The following is a 23078-nucleotide window of genomic DNA, read 5'->3' on the forward strand; positions in this document are numbered from 1 at the left end:
CTTAAGTAGTCTCTTTTGAAGTCCTGAATGAAATGTAAAATTAATATTTTAAGTTACCTCCATAGTAGTCTAGAATCAAATTTTAGATCTTGATCTAAATGACCATTTGAATGTGTTTATAAAACAAATCATTTGGATACATTTCATCTACTCTCTCTTAACAGACTGTATTTTAATGGTCCAAAGTGTTTGAAGAGCAGAGATATAAAGTTAAAAAACATTCTTTTGCTATTGCAGGTATTTTTAAAGGGAAGTTACATGCTCGTCTTCTTTGGAATACTAGAATGATTTAGCCTTTCCTCACTCTCCTGACAGTGCCTCTGAGTCAAGTCTGTATCCCGTGCCCACAATCTTTGTTCCAAGTAGGGGTGATGTCTAAAAGCAGCTGGCAGTGTTGCACAGTACAGTGCTTTATGGAGCCATGGTGCTCCGCCTTGTTTGTACAGCAGAAGTAGAGGGCACATTACTTCTGGGTTTTTGACAAATCTAATGTAATTGTTGCTTTGTAATATTTTACTGTTTAATGCAATTATAGAAGCCCACATCATGTAGTGACATTTGTGCTCTGACATGACATGCCCAAAATGAAATGTACTATATTGTATACAAGAAGAATAAATAACATTGTAGTTAACCTAGAGAAGATGTAAATAAAATATGAAAGAAGAGTGGAACAAGACAAATGGTCACACTCTTGTGTGTGTTATATGCCAGAAGTGTAGAATACTACTTTAAAAATGTAACACACTAATGTATTTTGTACAGCATCTGCTTTAGAAGGTGCCTTATTGAGTTTACCATGAATTGCTTGTTCTGTACACAGATTATGTCCAATGTATCATTTTTAAGTAAATAACCTTATTTTAGTACACATTAGTAATGTGTTTTGTTACTATAAGATTTTGCCTTAAAAATGTAAATGACTTGGAAATGATAATACTGTAACTGAATAATTCCCTACTTTTTCATACCTCGTTTATGGTTTTTTCTCCCCAGAGTCTCTCAATAAGTTGTTAATTATTGCTTTTATTGTTCAATGGTGTTGAGAATTATTTGGTGCTCTCTTAAGTTCAGACTCTTTATTCCTTGCACTGAATTTGGGTGCAACAGTAAAAAAGTGTGTCTTTCTCCTGATTTTTATCCCTGTGTTACAGCAAAGCCAGAAGCCAGTCAAAATCAAATACTTTTATTAGAACATATGCAAGTTCACTACATGTTGGTTTTATCCATATAAATTTGCCTCAAGCTTACCAAGTAAAAAGAGAAAAAATAAAGGGATGGGGAATTTTGTAATTGCTTTTTGTTCCCTCTGTGTACAATGTTCTTTTTGTGTAATAGTATCCAAATTAAGAGATTTGAGCTTAATATGCATACGTACTGCTTGTTGCAAAAATATGCAGGTGCTTCTGTATATCCTGCTAAATTTACTCTGGTTTTTATGATTCAAGCAAGTGAAGACCAGTCAAGGGGTTATCTCAGCTGTGAGTACACAATTATATAAAGTGTCAGAATTTCTCATTGCAGAAGTGTATTGGCTTCTACTCTCCGTAGAGTTCACCTTTAGTTTGCAAGGAGGAAGAATTAAGATCAGTTTCTGTTCTCTTTTTATTCCTTTAATTAGGAATAATCTTAGATTTAAATACATATTTTTACAGTAGCTAGAAAGGTTTGATATCTATAAATATTTGATATCATAAAAACTGTTGCCAGTATATTATAATTATAAACCTTTATTTGTTTTCCCTATACAATCAAGCGTTAAATTCTTGCAGTAGAGTTCTGGAAAGTGCAGTGGAAAGATTAGATGATGTAGTTTCAAACCTTTCTTTCCTTAATACATAATACCAGGAAGTTAGACTGCACAAAGATTTGGTCTCCTTAAATTAGTATCTTGGCAAAGTAAACCTTTGTCCTGTGGTTGTGGCTATTGTGTTGTTTGTGGAATGTGTTCATTGGTTGCAGTGGTCGTGGTTGGATTTAAAACTGGGATTTCATGTTAGCGTTGCAGGAGGACATAATGTAAATTGTGGGGGTGTTTGCACCTGTCGTGTTTTAATGAGCAGCTTTTTCTCCAGTTGTTCTTTCGCGAAATGGCCACGGGGTGGTGCTGTATCCTAAAGAAAGGATTTGGGAAAAGATTGGGGCGTTCTGAGAAGTGAAAACCAGTTCTGCCTGCTAATAATAAATATCAAAATGCTCTCCTTTATATATGGGTGTGTTTGACCCCTATATAAAATAAGCTGCTGATGAGTTTGCATCAGTATCTAAGAAGTGAAACAGCAGCATCCAGTGAAATGTGCAAACACACCACAGGGATGTTTTGTGAGCATACCAAAAAGCAAACTGAGTAGTTAGCGAATTGAATCACAAGCTTTTAAATAGTTAGCAGAAGTATCACTAAATTCAGAAAGGATCAAGTATAATTCCTTTAATTTCCTTAATCCCTTCTGCAGTTTTATCTTCCTCTTCCCCAAAACACTGCTTTGGTCTTTCTCAGTGATGTTAATGCAGTAAATCAGTATCAGCTGTGAATCTGAGCACTGAAAGAACCACTACTGTGGGCCGACCACCTCCTGAGTCTGCTTCATGAGGAGACCTCCATGGGCTTCAGACTCTGGCTTGATGTGGATATTATCTGCAGAATTCAGGCATTGCTGGATCTACAGAAAGTAAAATTGTTTATATATTATATAAGCAGTACTTGAATTTGGAGTACAGTAAGGAGATTGTCTTACTCATGGAAAAGAAAAAAAAATTAGGAGACTTTAATTTTAAAATGTACTGTAAGATTCTGACATTTGTAAAGCAACAGAAGTTTCAGTAACAAAATAATTCCGTGAAGGCACTAAGATGCACAGCTTTCTACCTTATAAAGCTTAGTGGTTGGTCTGGAAATACAGAAACTTGAAGCAGTGGCAATCGATGTTTTCTTGCAGGTTTCTAGGAAGTACTAAAAGCTGTTGGAAGGTTTTATTTTTAAATATGAGTCTCAGATTGACAATACTTATATCGGTATCCTGGAGTGAGCACACACATTTCTATGCCTATTGGTGCTTGGCCATCAGATGTGTTAGTCTAGTCAGTTTGCTGTGAGGGAAACGGAAGCTCTTGCAGACAACTCTTCCCAATGTGTATGGTCATCTTCAGGTTGTTTTTCATGTTTGGAAGTTCTCCTAAATCCACTGAGCCAACCAATAGCTCTATTTCAAATTATCTTCATTAAATTGATTCTTCTACTTTGCCTAAAAATGCAGGTCATGGTGATGTGGCTGTGTTAATCTTATAAAAAAGCCCAACCAACCATCCCACCAAAAAAATGCAGGAGTGGTTTAGATGGAGGCTTATGAAAAATCTGCTTTATTGCTTTGAACAAACACAACCACAGCCCAGTAGATTAATCATCTTTCTCTTGTTGCTTGAGAAGGAAGTCAGTCTTCCTGGCTTATGCAGCCAGCAGAGTGTTTTAACCCATTGTCTTTCATTAATTTTTTGCTTCATAGTCAAAAAATCAGTCTTCCAGTCAAGTGTGTCTTTGTGTATGCAGATGGCTAACTTAAGCACATATTTGAAGACGTCTTTAAAATATGAAAACATCTTTAAATTAACATTTTGTTCACTCTGGAGTCAATGTTCTCTGAACTCGTCTGGCATATTCTTCAACAAAAGTAAACTCTGGTAAGCACAAGAAAGGACACCAAATGTGTAGAAGTCCTGACTGGATGAATTGCAATGCTCTCTACTACCTCCTGTGTCCATTTCCAAGTAGCTGTATGGTTTTCATTCCAGTTGAAGCTTTAAAAACAAAGTGTTTTTAAATATATCTGCATATCATATCCCCCATATGTAACATATACGTATTCCCCAGCTGTCTTTATTTGTGGAACTTGGCTGGTGGCTGCCGAATTGGTGTGCACTTAAGATGGGGTGTTCCTTGAGCCATCCAGACCTAGGCAGCACACTGGGCCTGGCTCTGCAGAGTGCTGCCATCACAAAAGTCAGGAATTGGAGGAACACTGGTAAAAACCAATCTGAGTCACCCCAGGATGGTAGCTTTATACTGAAAGAACCTAATCTTAACAATTTGATGCTTTTCTTCATTTCACCTCTTCAATTTTATTCTTGTCTTCTTTCCCTCAGATATTTGAGCAATCTGTGGGACAGAAGATGATACTGAGCTTGCAGGCACTTTGTGCCTGCAGCAGAGCAATGTGAGCCATGGCTCCATCCTAGAAGAACAGGGACACCTGGCCTGGTCATCTTTGGGAAGCAGCATTGGCCAGAGGAGATAAGGAGCATTTTTAGTTGTTAGTATTCCTGGTTTTTTCAGGATAGAGAAAACAATGTTCTCTGTAAGGCAGTAGCTGAAACTGCTTTGTAGCTTTATTTCAAAAGATACATATTGTCTGCTTGTCAGACTGTTGCCTTAAGTGCAGTGTGTGTTGGTACCAATGTGTAGGGGGCTTTTAACAATCGATAATAGTTAACATTGCTTAGAATGCAGGTGGGTGGGGAGAAAATTCCTTAACAGCAGAATAGATATCTGTTAAAAAATGCTACCTTAAAAGGGCACAATTTACATCATAAGAATTTACATCTTCTTCAAAAATATTGGGCATTTCAAAGTGCATTTTATTTTGGCAAATTTAATTGTTTTAATATTGCTTTGTAAGGTATTAGGATAGACAAAAATAACACAATATTTGAACTTCTTTAAAGTGAAAGTCTTTGGGAAGTTTTATTTGACAGAAGAAAAGTTTAAGGCATGACCAGGCATGGTCACCTTGAAGTTTTGGAAATTTAAAAAACCTTCCATATTTCAAAAATTCTACTCTTTGGTTTACTCTAATTACAAATTTGTATTCAGCAGTGACAACAGACCAACGAGCTTACCTTTTGGTTTTAGTTTTGCTTGCTTGGTTTTAAAATACTTACTAAATGCTGAATTCTGGGCTGAATTCATTATAATCTTCAGGATTAACTTTAGAAATAAACTGCATTTTCACCAATACTTTTTAAATACTGTTGACATTTTCCTAGTGTCTAAATGTAAATGTAACTCATCTTAACAATGCTTTAAATTTTTGCAGTGTAGCTGAACTACATCACAGTCCCAGAAACAAAAACTTGGCCATTTACGAGATCCTTGCTTGCAAATACTGGCAATAGAGTGAATTTTACTGGATTTGATGGATCTCTTCTAGTGTTCCTGTTGTGCACAGTCTGAAACATTGGAGTGAGTTGCAGAAGTTTCCAAGATAGTCTTTGGTCCACAGAGAACTAAAAGGTAAAATTGCCCTGGCTTCTGGGTTTTAAGGTACCATTCACATAATATAAGAGTTGCTCTATGCAGTCCTACCTCAAATCTGTTCCTTGCCACTGGTGGGGTATTTGCTATGGAAGAATATTCTTTTGCCAAGGGAAAGGAGAAATTTGTGTTCTAAGTGAAGAAAGTCCCACAAAACATCTGTGTGCAGTTCTCACATTGGAAGGATTTGGGAATGTGTGTGCTGATACATTTGAAGTCCAAACAATTAGGTTTTCACTTGAAAGAAAATCCCATTGCTGCTCAGAAGCAACTAATCAAAAGCCAAACACTTCCAGAAAAGAAGCATGAAGACAAACGTAGGGTAGTGCTATGTTTAAACACATGCGGTAGCATTGAATACATCACAGATGAAGCAATAGTGAATGCATCCGTTGCATCTATGCAAAGAGATTAATAAAACATAAATGTCACTAATCAAGTTTTAGATATTAGAAATCCACCCATAGTTGTCCCAGGTGGGCTTCGTTTCACTACAGAGCCCTGCAGCAATTCAAAGCACACTGTCTCCCCCTTCTCCATTTCTGCCATAGCAAAAGTAGTCATGGTGTTTCCGTGTGGGGTTTTCCTCTGACTGCTCGAGAGAGTTCTTTTGTACCCACGGCTGAAGGAGAGTTGTCCCAGTGCTGGTCCTGAGCTGAACTCCACAGAGATGACAAACAGGTAGACACCTTTGTGTGGTGCCTTAAAGTGGCCCTGCTCAGAGAAATAGCTGTTTCCATAATTGAGGTACGTTTCATTAAACCTCACGGTTTTTTCTTTATCCTTTCTTTCTGAGAATCCCACATGGAATGCCACCAATGAGTCTGAAAAAGAAAGAGGAACAGGATTTTAGCAGTGAGTGAGCGCTCTTCTCTCCCCAGGATCATCAGGATGGGAGATAAGTTGAATCCCTGTCAGGCCTGATTTTTGTGTGCTGCTTTGCAAAGCTAGACACTGGAAATGGGTATGTGCACTGGAGTAGGTCCAATGTTTCCCTGAAACTCTTGGAAAAGTATAATGCTGGGACCACCCAGGGAAAAACAAATAACACTTTTTTACTGTCCTAAAAATAAATTAGTTAAGAATATATTCTCTGCTTATTCAGGCTCAACTACAGTTTTGCAGCACAGATGCCTAAAGGGGCTGATTTTTTTTCTATGTTGTTTGTCCATACCAAGGGCTACAATCATAAAAGCCAATGCTAAAGCTGTGGTGGTTGTAATTACCAGATGCTTATGGTCACAGGTTTACAGGGAAAGGGAACTGGCCAGTCCCAGTGAAGTATAAGCTGAAAACTTGTCTCTGAGACATAGTTGTAAAAGAGTGTGTGCTCTCTGGTCAGTCCTGCCAGTTCCACTTGTGCAAATCATAGCAATTCATTTAATGTGTCTGTCTGCCTTGGGAAGGATTTGGTGCTTTGAGTACACTCCTTCCAGATTCAAGTAACAAAGTAACAGGGAAAAAGAAGCATTCTACATCAGCTTCCAAAGAGGAAACTGCTACTGCATTAACATGAGCATCTACAAACAAAATTTGTCTTCTAAACACCTGAAGCTGGCTTAGTTCAAGGCAAATTTCCTAGCAGCTATAGCAGGTGTAATTTTATTGGCTTTGACCAAAATACAGCAGAATATCCACTTGGTTCTCACTCAAACTGCTTTTTTTGGTGGAGGGGGAGGATGTAAGTAATGTCAGAATTTCTCTTCTAGCATTCCACGAGATACCTGACAGTTCTCATAACTAATATGCTCTGTGTGTGGAACTTAGCAGGGCCCAGAAAGAAGCTAGACCTGCACATGAGCAGGTAAAAGAAAAGAACACACCTTTTTCCACAAGTTCTGTCTGCACTGTATTTCTCCCAGTTTTTTGTGTATTTTCTCTGTGCTTCTCTGGCCTTTTCTTGTCTCTTTGCTTGTCTTGACCCTTCTGTTGCCTTCTCCCTTTTCTGTTCAGCATTGACTGAATCTTTATAACATCCAGACTTACATTTGAGGCAACTAATTCTTCATTACTTCCAAATAGCTTTTTAAAAGTCAACAGATGTTCCTCCAGATTCCGCTTGATGGTTGCTAAATCTGCAGAGAGAGTTTCTACAGAAACGTTGAGTGGCTCAATTGCATTTGCTATTGTATGATTGCAGCAGAGACTTGTGTCACCTCTGGATTCATGCCTCTTGATTGCCAGGCTCAGGTGTTTGATATCATTCTTCAGAGTCATGATATCATTATAAGCTGAGCTATCCAAGGAGTCATCCTTGACAGCCTCATAGTTAGGTTCCATGTGTTCTATGATGCTGCGTTGACTACTGACTTCTTGTAGAGTAGAGGAGGTTTGTGTTTCCTGCTTGGGGTGCTTAGGAGGCATGTGAGCATCGTGATTATTCTGGTGACCTCTCTCCAAGGGATGAAATCTCCTCATAAGAGATTGTAGTGTCACATTTTGTTCTTGCAGTTTATCTGAGAAGTGTCTGAGAGATTCTTGCAGCTGAAATACTGATGGTATTAGGCTACTAAAATCATCTTCAAAAAAGACATCCAAGAATTCGTGTCTCAGTAAAGCCTCCAGTGCTTCTTCGTGCCGCATTGCATCTTTCAAAAGAGAGCTAAAAGAACTGTTGAGATACTTGATGTGTCGATGAATTTCTTCATCTTTCTTCTTCAACAAGCCTATGTCTTCTGAAAAAGCCGTAACCTGTGACTGAAGCTGTCTGTTCTCTTCTTGACGGAGGTTAAGAGACAGATGAATGGATGGAATAGCTGAGGAGAGCTCTTCAATTTCACTCTTGAAGAGATCTCTAAAAACTGACTCTAAGTGCTTCATATCCTTTGACTGGGTATCTTCAAGGGAATAAGTGCTATTCTGTGGATCTTCCTCCAGTACATCAGCGTCAGAAGGTATCCTCTGACAATTACATTCCTCCATGTACCGCAGTAGATCTGAATAGTTTTCTTTAAGGTTTGAAAGAGTGTAATTGAGCTCTGATATCTGACTTTCCATTGCTGCATTGTTCTCTTCCATAATAACTGATTTCTCAGCTAAAGTTATTGTAAGATCTTCTGGCCTGTACTTCGAGATGTTTTTCTTTAACTCCTTAAACCACCTCCCTAAAACTTCAATATTCTGAAAGGCCACGTCTGAGTCCATGTGAAGTTCTTTAAGCTGCTTTGCATGGCCTGACAGAATTTCCCTTATTTGTCTGCTGGTTAATTGGCTGTTTACATCTTTGGGACCATAATGTGAAGAAAGTTCTGTTAAATTTTTTTTCAAAGCCTCCAATTTATTTTCAAGAAGGTTTTGCTCTTGTTTCACGTTTGCTATGCTGTTGTTCAAAGCTAAGAAATGTGTCTGCTGTATCTTATGAAGCTTCTTGAGTTTTGTGTCAGTATCTGCCTTGATCATGCTGAGATTATAGTGAATATTAGCCTGCTGCATGTGCACTTGGTCCTCTATATCTCTTTTCACCTGATCAACTTTCACTGTGTTTTCTTGGATTTTTGATTCGAATTTAGTTCCCAGCTCCTGAAATTCCTTTTTGGGCACAGTGCTCTCTTGGAATCTTTCTATGCTTTTCTTGTTGGCTTCCACATCATGGGACAGGTTTCTTACTATGTTGGACAGGTTCTGTAAGCTTCTGTTGAAGCTTGCCCACATTGGGTTAAAATGTCTCCTTAGAAAATTCTCCACATGAGGAAACAAAACTTGCTGCAGAAGCCTCCACTGATGATCTGTTAATACAGTTGAAAAAAAAAATTAATTAAATTTAAATTCTGCTTTTGGGACACAACCTAGGTAGGATAACTCAAGTATGAATTTTTCTGTAGTAGTTGCCATCTTAATCCCCAGAATCCGACCTCATGATAAATTTTGACAATTGCAAAAATAGCCTAGCGTTAAATCAAGGTTACTATAAAGCACATGGTGTCTATGAGTCTGCAGACGATAACTTGGATATGTATTGACTTCCCCCTTTATGTCTTAAAAATGATGCTTTTTGAAACACCTGGACAGGCAGTTTTGCCAGTGGCCATAACTGTCCATTTTCCCAACAGTTCTTAGTTGGTGGGCTCTTCCTTTTTGACTGTGTCATAATGTCCTTTTTCTCATGCTTTCAACTCCACAAAGTTATACAGCATCTTAACAGCTTAATATTCCAGGTCAAGAGTAAATAAATTAGAAAATCTATGAAGTATCTGTACTATACAGGAATTGTAAGGTTCAGTTTCTAACTTTAAAGTTCAGACTTGAGTGCCTTAAAGTTCACTGAGTACCATAGTCTGTGTCCTTAGAAAATGTTTCTGCAAGCCAGTGGCTCACTATGGTAGGTCAAATTCAGCAGCTCTTTTTTCCCACTCCTGTATATAGTAGAAATAATGTTCTAGAGATGGGTCAAATGTTTCATTCTTTCATGTAACACCAGGCTGCTATTCCACACATTAGAGTATATAGCATGAGTATGGGAAAAGAACAGGTCTAAACTCTGCATCCCCAGGGAAGAGAAGAAGCCATAGAAGCAGAATAGTGAGGTTAACAAATTTTAAGCAACCTCTTTATTCTGTAATTAAGGAATGTTCTGAATTCTGTCTTTCCTCTCATTGCCCATTTCAAGTTACTCTTTGGTTCATTCATTTCCATTAGGATTGCACCCATTTTTTTTCTCTTTTTAGAAGCAACCAGCAGACCAAGGAATATCAGGGTATTTTTGCTTTCATGTTTTCTTTCTGTGTGGTTTCACAGGGCTTATCATGGGCTGATAATTCTGCATCAGACCTCTCACCTGAATTGCTCTGGTTCACTTCTAACACCATGCTTGTACCGTTGTTTTCAAATAGTCTCTGTAAGTCACCTAAGGTGCTGGCTGCTTGATGAATATCACTTTGAAGATCATCCAGTAAAGCCTCATGATTTTGAATGACTTCGAACAATTCTCTTGAATCCACTGATGTTGACACTAGTCACAAGATTAGAAAAACAAAGTCATGCAACAGAGTGCAGCGACCAGGTGACAGGTATTCATGCAAGACCTCTGAGAACACCTGTCTGTTTTTTACTCTGAAAATTTTGCACTGACAATTAGGGGGTCTGTTAATTTATGGCACCTTAAATTGCAGTTAATTTGCAAGGATTTTTTTCAACAGTGATGAAAAGCCTAATATATTCAAATATTTGCAGAGAACTTCAGCTACAACAGCCGTGATGGCAATAAAATGCTCTTAATTAGAAATCTCACTATGCCATAAAAGTGTTTTGGAATACTAACCCTTTTCAAGCCATGGACTGAAAGGATGGCAAGGTTTAACAGCCTAGAATAAAAGGAGAGGATGAAAGAGCAATTGAGGCGTTCCACTAAGGATTCAGGAGCACAGTGTGTAAGTTTCAGAGCTGACTCATGGAGGGGGCCTTTAACTGATGTCTTTCTAAATAAATACTTGCGAATTTGAGCTGTAGATTTCAAAGTGTGCAATACTACCCTGAAGGTAATTGCTGGAAGATAATTAATAGCACTGCAAGCCACACCATTTCCCAGGTAGTAAGGGAAGGTCCTTGGTACTTAGACTGGTAGGGTGGAGTGCCTGAAATACAAATCTGTGGTACCTATGGTACCTAATGGTTATCTCAGAGCTACTGGGAAGCCGTTCTAAAATAGCATTTTCAGTGGATTGTTTTTCTGGTACATTTGTGAGCATGGTGTGCTGTCCTGTGAACCCACTTTGCAGAGCAAGGGATTAACATCCGTGCCACTGAAAGGTGTAGGGCTCTGCACCAGCTGGCTTTCACTGATTGCCATACAGCTTTGAAACTTAGGGATGCTTTGTTGTGAGCGTTCACAGAGTGTTATAGCAAAAGCCCTCATATATGTCAATAAACATTCCATTTCAAAGCTTTCCCAGATAATGCTTTCACTAGAGACATTGTCCATAGCTTATCAGGTTAAAATTGCAGCATCAACACTTTTTTTTTCTTTTCTTTTCTTTTTTTTCTTTTTTTTTTCTTTTTTTTTCTTTTTTTTTTCTGGTTTTTTTCTGATCAGTGACTGAGAGGTAAAAGGATGACAAGCAAAATAACTTCAAGCACATACTGTGGTTTGAGAACTCCTCTTCTTGTCCTTCAGTTTCAGTTTCTGGCACCAGAATAAAATTAGGATCTGCAATTGAGATATGATACAGCTGTGAAAATGTTTCAGATGCAGAAAGTACTACCGTTTAGCAAGGCCATGCAGAGGAATTTCATGTGTTGTGTAACTGGTGCGGAGACAGGCTTCCTTGGGAAAGAACACCTTCCCTAGAGAATTTACTTTCCTTGCACTGGCATACAACTTTGCATACCTGGAAGTGCTATGCAGTAGTGTGGGGATTTTTAACTCATGCCAAGTTATTGCTCATAAGAAATTAGTTTATTGCAAATAGATGGGGTTTTTTTCTTTTCTGGGGGTCCCATCTAAAGATCTGCAAATTACTCTCCCTTGTTCCACAGTTACCTGAACATTCTGGTGGCACCAACAGTGAATGATGTTACATAAATGAGGAGATAATGCTGGAGGAGCTGGTTTTGGTCAGTGGGTGTAACAAAAGAGAGACTAAACTAGTTGCACTACATTTGATAATATCTTTCCAACGTTATGGGTGAAGTTCACCACCTAGAGATCAACCTACAATTGGAAGCTATCTGTGAAGAAAAGCTAAACCTACAGAGATATTTATCTGTGGAGTCTGTAGGTGAGTTAGACATAGATTGTGCAAAAATTTTCACACGATTGCCTTTTTTGTTATGGTTGCCTTAATTGCAAATGGGAATTACCTTTTATCCATTTAAATTCCCTTCATAGCATTTAAATTCTTAAATCCGTTTAAATTCTGCTTTTTGAGTATTATTTGCTAAATCCTGCCAATGCCATTTTTAAACCACCGTTCAGTTTTTAAACCACACTGTCTCCTCTCTCTTTTTTTTTAGCAGCTGCACAAATCATAGAATCATGGAATGGTTTGGGTTGGAAGGGACCTTAAAAACCATCTAGTTCCCACCCTCTCGCCATGGCAGGGAACCTCCTGTTAGACCAGGCTGCTCAGAGACTCATCCAACTTGGCCTTGAACACTTCCAAAGATGGAGCACCCACAGCTTCTCTGGGAGACCTGTTCCAGTGCCTCACCACCCTCACAGTAAAGTATTTTTCCCTCATACTTAATCTAAACTTGCCCTATTTCAGCTTGAAGCCATTTCCCCTGGTCTTAGCACTACATGTCCTTGTGAAAAGTCCCTCTCCATTTCTCTTGTAGCCCCATTAGGTACTGGAAGGTGCTCTAAGGTCTCCTTGGAGCCTTTTCTTTCCCAGGCTGAGCAGCCCCAGCTCTCTTAGCCTGACCCCATAACAGAGGTGCTCCTGGACTCACTCCAACAGGTTCATGTCCTTAAGCTGGGGACCCCAGAGCTGGATGCAGGACTCCAGGTGACGTCTCAGGAGGGCAGAGGAGAGGGGCAGAATCCTCTCCCTCATCCTGCTGCCCACGGTGCTTTATTCAACAGTGCAATGGATTACAGTAGTTCACTCTAAAGGCTGTTCCTGGAGCTTTCATGGAAGTAACGGTGTGGGCACTGTTCCTGCCTGTGCTGTGGAGCTGCTCCCTGCTCTAGGAGCTAGTCCCTTTGCAGCCAGGGTAAGCAGAGAGGAGCAGCAATGCAGACTGCAGAGCGAATGCTGCCCTCTCCTCTAAACTTGGACACCTTGTGATCTCCTGAGCCAGATGATTTCATCCTGTGAACTGACCATAGGGGCATTTCACATCCTAGTGTTGCTTTCTGATGTCAGCAGTTTTTACCTGGATTTAGGCATTCCTAGATGGACTTGCCTAGATGGACATCTGACAGGCTCCCCAGCAAATGAATACCTTTCTCCATGAGTAAAGATTACAAAGGTGCTATTAACAGAAGAATAAGTAGCTAATGCTATTTAACTGCTAATTAGTACTACTCCTTGCCTCGAAGTATCAGTGATTTGGGGTATAGCAGACTGAAAAAAAAATTCTGAAAAAAGGGAAAAAATTTAGGCAAACTCATTTCTTTCCATTGTGCCTTGCATTTAGTCATTCATTCCTATACTTGTTCTGCAGCTTTGCTTACCCCGCTGTTCACAGTCCTTGCCAATAAATCCAGGGCAGCATTTCCACTGCAAAGACTTCAAAACCTTCTGTTTCACTTGGTAGACTGGCTTCAGAGCTGTCCTGTACCTGGGGAGGAAGGGTCCGGGCATTAGATTTACTGTAATAGAGTCCTTTGCAATCAAGTTTGGACTGATCCTGAACTTCTGTAGTATTCTGATAAGGTGTAGAGAGAGTTTTATTATTAAACAAATATTCCAAAATGTCACTGATACCAAGGAAGATACAAATTTGTTTAAAACTCCCCTAGAAATAATGCTGAGGCTTCAATACTGTTGACAACATGCTTTAGATACTTGAGGGAAAATTCTCTTTTCTTAACTGGTTTTATTTGGACACTTACATGATCTTTTGGCAATCTGGGGCTCCATTCAGACAGGGCTGTTGGGAGTTGACAATGTACTTCTCCTTCATGCAGGCTTCTATGTATGTGACCAGCCGGGACTGCGTGAAGGAACACCAGTTCCTAGTGGAAGAAAGACGTGGGAAAAGAATTTGAAGTAGGTCTCTAAGTCTCTGGTTGTAACAATGCCAAGAAAAAGTGAAATGCAGAAGGGCCTTTATTTTTATTTTTTTATTTTTCCCAGCTGTATGATGAGGAAAGTGGAAAATGCGTCCTACCTTCTCCCTCCACTCCCAATTCATTTGTTTTCGTTTGAGATGTTTATCTGAGTTTGTTACCAAAGGGCTGATTGTCTGAACTTTGATGCATTAGTTCCATTTCCAGTCCTTTCATTTAGCAGGAGAAATTTCCAACCCCTGATAACCTGCAGGTTAATGTCACTTTAAATGTCAAATTGCCTTTTTAGGCATGCTGCCATTTCAGATGCCTAATGACTGACTCATCAGGTTGAGGCAGACTGCTTCTGAAAACTTAATCCAACATAAGCTCCATTAATAATATCTTCCTAAGTATTACTTCTTCAAGATAATATAGTAAGTTATTGGATTTTATTAAATAGGCTAGCTTCAAAATAATTTCTCCCATCACCTGCAGGAAAATAATATTGGGGGGGGGGATGTTTTTTTCTTGAGTCTTAGTTTTATGCTTCTAGCACGGACAAGTGAGTTTTAATAGTCTGATTAGTTTTCCAAGTCAGAATTACATAGGCAGCTATTAATCCCAGAGTGTAGATGAGCCTCTTCCTTTAAAGTCAAGACTTGGCAGTGTAGCATTGGCTGAAGTTTGATGTTTAAATCCAAGACCAGAAGGGGGAGGAAGTGACGAGTAATAACTACAATGGAAACAGCTGAACTTCAGGCAGTGTATTTTTAAATGGGAATACAGGAACCAAATCTCTGACTATCAGCATATATGGAAAAAGCTTACCCCTCTCAGGGAGTTGGTGAAACAATGGGGAACCGAGTCCTGCGCAAAAGCAGAAGCTGGCACTGCAGCAGCCAAGAGAAGGGGAGGAAGCTGGAAACATCAGGATGGAAGGGCAGACAGCCTGGGCTAGCTGGGAACAGTTCACCAGGCTTGCTGGGCCATAGCCTGTTTTGCTCCCCTGTTTCTTAAGGAAAATGTGATTGAGATTTCAGCAAGCACTCATGCATGCAACACGCTTCATCTGTTAGAAGCAAGGGCAGGAATCTGGCAAAGCCTGCAGTGCTGGGAAAGCAGGACAGGAAAGGAGGCTGCTGCCTTTGTTGTGATTTCCAGCCAAAACAACTTGTTAAGAGTTGTAGCTTTGAGGCCTTTGCAAGTGGCTGGGGGAAATTTTGGGCCTATGATCAATGGGAGTCTTGGTTCTTATGGGACTGAACTAGAAGACAAATCCTTGAATAATTATTGAAGTATTACTCTTCCAAAGTCAACACTCTGCTTGTGTCAGTAAAACCACTCAGTAAAACCAGCAGACCAGCACACATGCTCTGGTGACACCTGCCTCTGAGGTGTGCCTACATCTGCCAGGCTTTATAAGGCTCTGTCACTTTTTGGTAATTGGTGTCAGTTAAGTAACTCTAAAACAGAGACCTGGTTTGTGCTCGGTTTTGGGCTGTCCTCTCTCATGTGCTTGGCAAAGCATAGCTGGGAGAGGCTTTTCCCCCCTCAAATCCTCTCTTTTTTCCTGGGGAAATAAAGTGCTGCTGCTGGAGCTCACTGGTATCGTTGCTAGGTGCAGGATCCCTGCCCCTGCCAGCAGGATGCCTGCCAGATCCAGGCAGGAGTCTGCATTCAGTGTGGAAATCTCCTTTTAAAACAAGATTCTTTGGCTTCAGGGTTTTGTTCTTTCCTAATGAAAACAATCCACACCCAGTAAATCATCATCTGGGCTGATTTTTTTTTCCCACCATATGCAAGTCCTTCCTAAGAAGTCCTTGGAGTCATGTCAGCCACACAAATCAAAGCCAAATGTGCACATGCATCAACCTGTGTAAGCAAGATTGAGGCACCGTGGGACAGTGAGTACTTTTGCTGTCCTGCATGGGTGGATGTGCACAGACATGGAACAGAAAACACGAGGATTCCTTTTCAAAACATGTTAGTTAGTGTGTTGGAGGTACATGGTGGGCTTCCTACTTGTAGAAAGGGGTTATGTTGTATCAGAAATTTGGATCAGTGGTTGATGCCAACTTGATGCCTGCTTTGGACAGTTACTAGAATTCTGCAGAATGAATAGTTTGAGGGAAAAACAAGGGGGGAATATGATGAGCTCTCAATAAAAACTTCCATAAATACTGGTCACAGCTCTGTATGTTCAGTTTTCTTTACTATATATTCACTAGTTTTCTCTCATTTGATCTTAAAAGTTTATTTGTGGAGCTGAAGGGCTATGTAATACCATGTCTTCGTTTTAATCACAAAAACTTTCAGAGGTTTTGAGTTCCATAAAACTTACCAAAGTTTATTCTTTCCTCAAATAAGTAGATAAGGTCTGTAATGAGCTGCAAAATAGATACATGTGCCCAAAGATGAAACTTCTGTTGCAGCATTTTTTTGTGCAACTTGTCAAATGCTTCCTTTAGGGAAACTTTGCTGTCTGTAACTAAAAATACTTCTTAATGGGATTAACCTTGAGGGAAAATACGTCGTTCTTTAATGTTAAGTGCAACAACATAAGAGACTGAGAAGGGCTTGATCTAAAGTTTGGTGAGGCAAGCAGGACTTCTCTGGCACCAAAGGCTCTGAATCAGGCTATGAAGTTTCAAAGAGCTGCTCCTTCACAAATAGCACTTTCTTTCTTGGGCTGGTTTCTGGAACACAGCAGCTTTGTGTTCTGCTGCTGCATTTTTTTCTCATCTTTGTAACTATGTCACTTCATTCACTGAATATGTAACCAACCTAACACCCTCTGCTTTTATTCTCTTTAATACAGTTTCCTTTTGGTGCAAGCTTCTGCTGCCAAGGAGAGAGAGAGGACAGAGAAGCTGCTCATGTGAGGAGAGCAGAAAAGCCTTCTCTGTAATGTGGTGAACAGTAACATTTATCACAATGCTGCAAGTTAGAGCAGCGCTTCAGGGAACCCTAGCGAATTCAGGGCTGCAGATGTTCCATTTGTTCAGTGGCTTTTCCTGGTTTACGTTCCAAGGAAATGAATCCCCTTTTATTTAAACCAGGAAAAAAGTATTTTAATAATTTTGTTTGCTAGACTGCAGTTTTCCTAGGCTTCATTCTAGTTATGAATTCAACTTATTAAATAGAGTCTTCACATGCATCTGTCCACTTCTGCCTTATTTTGAGGCAAGTGTATTCTTATGTCTGAGGTTAAATATATCTGATGACAAAGCGTTCTGTATTTAAATAGGATTCAGCAAATGTAGGTTAGCTCAAGCCCTTTTTATTTGAAACTTTCAGTTTCAAACACTGATATTGAAATTATTTTTTTCTTACATTGGGTCTAGTTCTGCTCTTACTGTAGCAGCAAAATGCAGGCAGTTCTTTCTCTGATTCTAGGATTTGACTGGACCACCTTATATCATAGGAAACAAAATAAAGAACCAGGAGAAAAGGTTAGATGGCTGCTCTACAGTAATTGACTCTGCTAAGATGAATATGGGGTAGTGTCTTTTCTTCATGCAGATAATTACAGCGTGTGAGTGAGTGTGAGTAAAGCTCCCCAGCTCAGGGAGGGACTGACACACTCTAGTTCTCTTTGCTACATGTTCTCTTGATTGGCACTGTGGTGCATAATTTTAGATGTTTCCTAGGTCAGTGGAATTTTTTGCCTGAACAAAAGCTTCAGGAATTCAGGATGTTGGTTTTTTCATAAGTTTTGTTATTCCTTTGGCTGTACTAGTACAACTGGGTTGTCCTTCACACATCAGTTTCCTCAGGTTTCTATTCTAAAGGAAGCCAGTGTCTGTAATTACTTTGAAAACTCCTGCCCAGCCGTTCCTGTGTCTATTACTGACCGTGCACAAAACTTTTCAAGACTGTAACGTTTTCCTATACAGCACAAAAGGCACCAGATAAGCAGTAATTCCTGCTTAAATTTGCTATAGGAAGGTAGAAGAAGACTCTTACTTCAGTTTAAACAAGTGATTTTCCACTGACTTGTACAGAATGACTTCTGTTTTATACCAGTTGAAGAAGAATATAAGAATGAGGCTTTAACTGTGGTTGGTTTTTCTCTCAGTGCAAATTTCTCACTGGCAAGAAAAAGCAGCCTCAATAAAACAGAGGTAAAGTACCACATTTAAATTAATCTAAACTAAGACTGTGCATGCCTGTATTGAGACAGACATATCTTTTTATTTTTTATGGAATGCAGAAAGTGTTCAGCTGTTGGGGAAGGTACTGGCTCTCCAAAGCAGCACAGTGTACCACTGGTTTTTTAATTAGCAGACAGTAAGTGATGTCTGGTGGTCTGTCAGTGAATTCTCCAGCTCTTCCCAGGCAGCCAGCAGCCCTGTATTAGAATCAGACAGCAGAAACTCTCATATTTCTCTATCTTTCCCTTGGGATGAGTAGAACTCCCTCTCAGGCAGGGTCTGGGATCTTCCTGTGTCTCATCCCATGGAACACCCTTGTTTTCACAGGAGTGAGAGCAAACTGATTGATTTGCAGTTCACCTTAAAAAACTGGGCTGAAGAGAGTGGCAGTGGTAGTTTCAAACATGTGGATTTCCATACAATGCTGGAAATCTTCCAGAATCCTAAGTAATGCAGGTCGAATGCAATGTGTATTCCAACAGTAGTGCCAGTTAGTCTGTTATCAGTTGGGATAGTCCTGTCCTGCAGAACATCCTAAAATCTTAGTGCAGTGAAGACTTTCAGAGCAAATGCAGTCCTGAACTTGGAGCCTCACTGGGTCCAAGAGTTCAAGGAACAGCAGGCTTGGCTGGGAGCTGGTTTTGAGGCAAATCCAACTGTTGTACAAAGTATTTTAGAGAAGTAAATCCAAGAGGTTTTTCCTCTTCAAGAGCACCCACAGCCATTACCTCATTTCTGTTTTCCCCCCTGCAATGGAAGCTCTACAGCCCATTTAGAGGGCACCTTACACTTGGGTTTTATCCTTTGGTTCCTGCAGACTTAAGTTCATCTCTATTACAGCCTGGTCACTCCTTTGTCAGGCCTCATGTGGAAGAAGGAATTGCAACCAGTGGCCACCCTCTAGCACACCTGTGCTGATGCCAGGGAGGCAAAACTCTTTGGGAAGCCAAGCTTCCCACTGGCACATGCACAGGGTGCAGGCAGTGTGCGCCAAGGCTTGCCCTGACCATGTTTGGGGCATGAGGGTAGATTTGTTCAGGGCTGGCCACTGATCATTCCTTCAGGGAGTACTGACCCACACAAGCAGGAAGGTGTTGGGTCCAGGTGGTGATACTGCTGATGGTAATTCTGTGGCTATGCTGAAGCAGGAGCTTCCTTGCTATCTGCTGAAGAAATTAATTGCTGCAACTTGCAGTAATGAGCTGTGAAACAAATCAATCCCTTGGGCACAGAAGGTTCAATAATTCCTGCACTGTATGGAATGGAGCTGTGTCATTTGCATCAAGCAGGCTAATGGGGAGCTATTCCACCTGCAGCTGAGCAGCTCAATGACAGCCAAATATTGGAGAATTTCCTGAAGTCCTGAAAGGAGCTAAGTGCCTAACTTTGATAGGAAACCATTGCTTCTGTTGATGCACTTGGCACTGCAAAAGCTATTGTTGAGCACTCAATGGCTGTTCCACTGCTTTGCAGGATGTTGGGGGCTGAAAATCACTTTTAGCTGCACTTCATCCAAACTGTTTTATTTTAAGCATATGTTCTGTGCCCCTTTGGTGGGAAATTTCAGTATCCCATAAGCTTCCTACAAAAGCCCCTGCCTTGTTTTAAAGAAATAGGTGAGTCAGTGTGAGACTGGTCTTAATTGAATTAATGGATTCTTCCTGTAAAAGCAGACAAAAAATAGTAAGGTATTAAGATTGAACATTGTTGTGACTTTCCTTAGAGTAAGACTGATTTGAGTTTTCTCTGCTTGTGTACACTTGGGAGGATAGTTACATATTTTGACACACTGGATAGTCATGAGAACAGGCCTGATTCTTTGTGGCTTCTTAATACAGAATTAGAGGAAGAGGTGAGTGTTTCAGTGAGATAACAGCACACCTGGCTGACATCAGGAAACCTTCCTCTAATCAAGGGTGACTTCACAGAATTGTGCGTCCAAACCTCAAAATATGTTAATGCAATTAAGGATTTACTTAAGCTGAAGATTTCTGCCTTGTTTTTCCGTTTTTTGCAGGTATGTTGTAATTGTAAAAAAAATCCCAGGAGATGACACTGTGTGTTTGTGGATTAAAGATAAGGAAGGAAAAATGAACCACCTACCCAGCCACAGGGCAAATCCAAAACAGGGATGTTGGGGTTTTTTTTGGGGGGAGAAAAACCACTTGGCAATGATTACACTTTTGGAAACACAGAAGTTCTGTGAGACTTTGGATAGATGGGAAGCCAGCTGTAGTTGCTCTGCTCCTTCCCATTCCACCACCACTGTCCATTTCTCCCTTACAGGGTGAGCCATCCACCTGGGGACTGGCTCCATCAGTGGTTACTGAGGGGGAAGGTTAAAAATAACCTCTGCCTTTTCCTAAGGTTATTTTTAACCTGGAATGCTTGAGTGATCTGGTTTACAGTGTTACTTGACAGACAGGTCAAGCTAACTGAGGGTACAGGCAGCTTTGGGCTTTACTGTGAGAGCTGCATGTGCCTTTTACATGCTTCATTTGTCTTGGTTTCTTTAATGAAATACAACACTAAGTGCATGAAATCTGAGTTGTGAGCCTGACTTCCTGATGTACAGGTCTCTTAATTTCCCTTTTTAATTCTGCTGGAAGTTTTGGGTACATGGGGATCCATTTACCTCAGCAGTAGAATAAAATAGCTGAAGTCAAACCAGTCAGCTCATTTGAGACACAGCTGCTGGGGAGTAAAGCAGTATAAAAAGCTGATTTGCTTTGGAAAATTGCCCTCTTTCTGATAGTTTTAATTTTATACACATACAGACACTTGTCCACTTGAACATGCAGAGCTTCTCCTTTTTTTCAAATACAAGCAACAGCTGAGATACTAATCCATTACCTAGTTCTTCCTCTAAAGGCTAGTGACTTCTTACTGATTTTTATTTTAAAACTCTTACCTTAATAATCTTGTTATTCTTAGAGGAATTAGCAAAATAACTTATCCAAGCATTTGACTGAGATCTAATGAGTCATTTAATCTCACATGTTGAAACAGAAACCAGAGGATTCTGACTAATACCTTGGACTACTTAGTCATGGTGGTCTCAGTTATTCAAATAACTGCAACATGAAAAATAATACTCTACATTTTTAAAAAATATAGGAATATTTTGTAACTACCACTATTCCTAATACATAGGGAAAATAAGAAGCAGTTGAACAAAACACATCTTGCTTTTATTTTTTGAAAATATTGAGAGTCAAAACTTCATCACAAAGACCAGGTTACCATAGATTTTGTTTACTTGTTTCCTAGCTCTGAAAAAGAAGTATTTTCTTATTTCAAAAGCAAAGTAGATGTAAGACACCATTTTGGTGGAAAACTATTCTCCACCATCCTGGGCTTTTTTGGCATATCTGTCACACTTTTTTATGGTATGTCTTTCTCTCCCTTTATCTCTCAATTCCTATTTAACTCCTGATGCTTTTCTTCTTGTTTTCCTCTTGAGAGATATAAACCCCATTTCTCAATGGTGTTTTTTCCAGGGAATATGTCACACTTGTAGGGAGGAAATACCAGATTCATGGCAACATCTTGTCTGTGCATAGCAGAGTACTGCAGCCGCAGCAACTGCCAGGCACTCGGGGACTTCATGCTCTGAAGTTGTGTTGCTTCAACCATTTTAGAATTTGGAGTGTGGTTACAAGGAGAATTGTGTTGTTCCTTCTTATTCACCCTCTCTCCCCTTACTTTTAGATATAATTCCTCTCAAAGTCTCAAATTTCTTTCCTAAGACCTAGCAGCTGCCTGGCCTTGTGTGTGCTGTAAGTATGACAGCTCTACAAAAGAATAAATACCTAAAAGCTACTGCCAGGCTAGATTTGGGTTGTCTGTAGTCATCCACATAGCTTTATAATTGGGAAGAATGTTATGATTTGACTCATTATGCAACCATCTCCATAAAAGAAGGAAGTATTTCTCTCCTTGGGAGGAAATTACGGTGAGTCATAGCTGGTGTTGAACTGAATTAGACAAGCTGGTGCTGAACAGAGCTACAGAACAAATGAAGAAATCCTGATTAGCACAGTATATTACAGCATCTTGCTGACCTATAATGCTGACCTTTTTACAGCATTGAATTTTCATAGTACTGGGAGTTTCCAGAATGCTTTCAGCATTTCAACCAGCAGTCAAATGATTACCACCTTGCAGTGTAACTGGAAAGCCCAGAGTACCCCTTGGGCCTTGTTTCCTTCCTTTGACAGTGTCTGAACTGCATTAACCAGGAGCTGGTTAATTAACAGAGCACGTCATTATTGAACACTACCCATCACAGAACTGGAAGTGAACCCCTGCAGGCTTTGGGAAGTGACTTGGGGCTATTAGTGGGGGGTACACATTTGTGGGAAGATGCAGTATGAAGGACAGCAGGATTTCATACACTCAACATGTTACATGCGGAAGGGAGGCCTTAATTTTACATGTAGATGAAATTAGAAACAAGATTGCATACTGCAGTTTGCCTGAAAAGGAAGCATGACATGAGCAAGGTTTTATAGTCTCTTTCCATCTCACTTTTTTCCTTTCCTCAAGAGCATTTAAAGGGAAAAATACCAGGGCATCCTAAAGCACTGAGCTGTGAACAGCACTCAGTGTGCTGCTGTTTCAGCTCTCCTGAACAGGGCTCTGCTGTATCCATCCATCAGGGCTATAAAAGATTCATTCACTGTCCTGCTTGGTTTTCATCTATTTTAAACATTTAGAGACCTACTTACATGCCCTGTAAAACTTGCACAAATCATAGGGTTTGGGAATAATTCTAGTGAAGTACATACCTTTTGCTCTCAGAATGGCTACTCTTCTGCTACAGATTAGCATGAGGAACATTTGCTGGCATGAAAACCTTTTGAAGGGGATGGGGGTGTGAAATCTGTAGTAATTTTCATGCTTATTCATTATTCCTTACTTTGTTATATTTACTCCTCACTTTTTTTATTTTGGTAATGTCCTG

The 23078-nt window shown here is 39.9% G+C and overlaps 2 protein-coding genes across 3 annotated transcripts in view; one reads left to right on the forward strand and one right to left on the reverse strand.

Moving 5' to 3' along the window:
* Positions 1-869, forward strand: part of BMPR1A (bone morphogenetic protein receptor type 1A) — a 37195-nt gene extending 36326 nt beyond the window's left edge. The window contains exon 13 of the transcript XR_001865892.1: positions 238-869. The gene's annotated coding sequence lies outside the window, so the exon portion shown is untranslated. The remainder of the gene's footprint in view (positions 1-237) is intronic.
* MMRN2 (multimerin 2) overlaps positions 825-23078 on the reverse strand; it is a 23334-nt gene continuing 1080 nt past the window's right edge. The window contains exons 2-7 of one of the 2 annotated variants that reach the window (XM_008642787.2): positions 13800-13922; positions 13419-13525; positions 11382-11447; positions 10080-10253; positions 7129-9030; positions 825-6129 (exon numbers count right to left, since the gene is read on the reverse strand). In XM_008642787.2, the coding sequence (XP_008641009.1) occupies positions 5741-6129; positions 7129-9030; positions 10080-10253; positions 11382-11447; positions 13419-13525; positions 13800-13922 (2761 nt within the window). In that variant the 3' untranslated portion in view covers positions 825-5740. The remainder of the gene's footprint in view (positions 6130-7128; positions 9031-10079; positions 10254-11381; positions 11448-13418; positions 13526-13799; positions 13923-23078) is intronic. The other variant, XM_017746305.1, reaches the window with a different exon arrangement.

Source organism: Corvus brachyrhynchos, unplaced genomic scaffold (genome assembly GCF_000691975.1).
Source record: "Corvus brachyrhynchos isolate BGI_N302 unplaced genomic scaffold, ASM69197v1 scaffold279, whole genome shotgun sequence".
NCBI lineage: Eukaryota > Metazoa > Chordata > Aves > Passeriformes > Corvidae > Corvus > Corvus brachyrhynchos.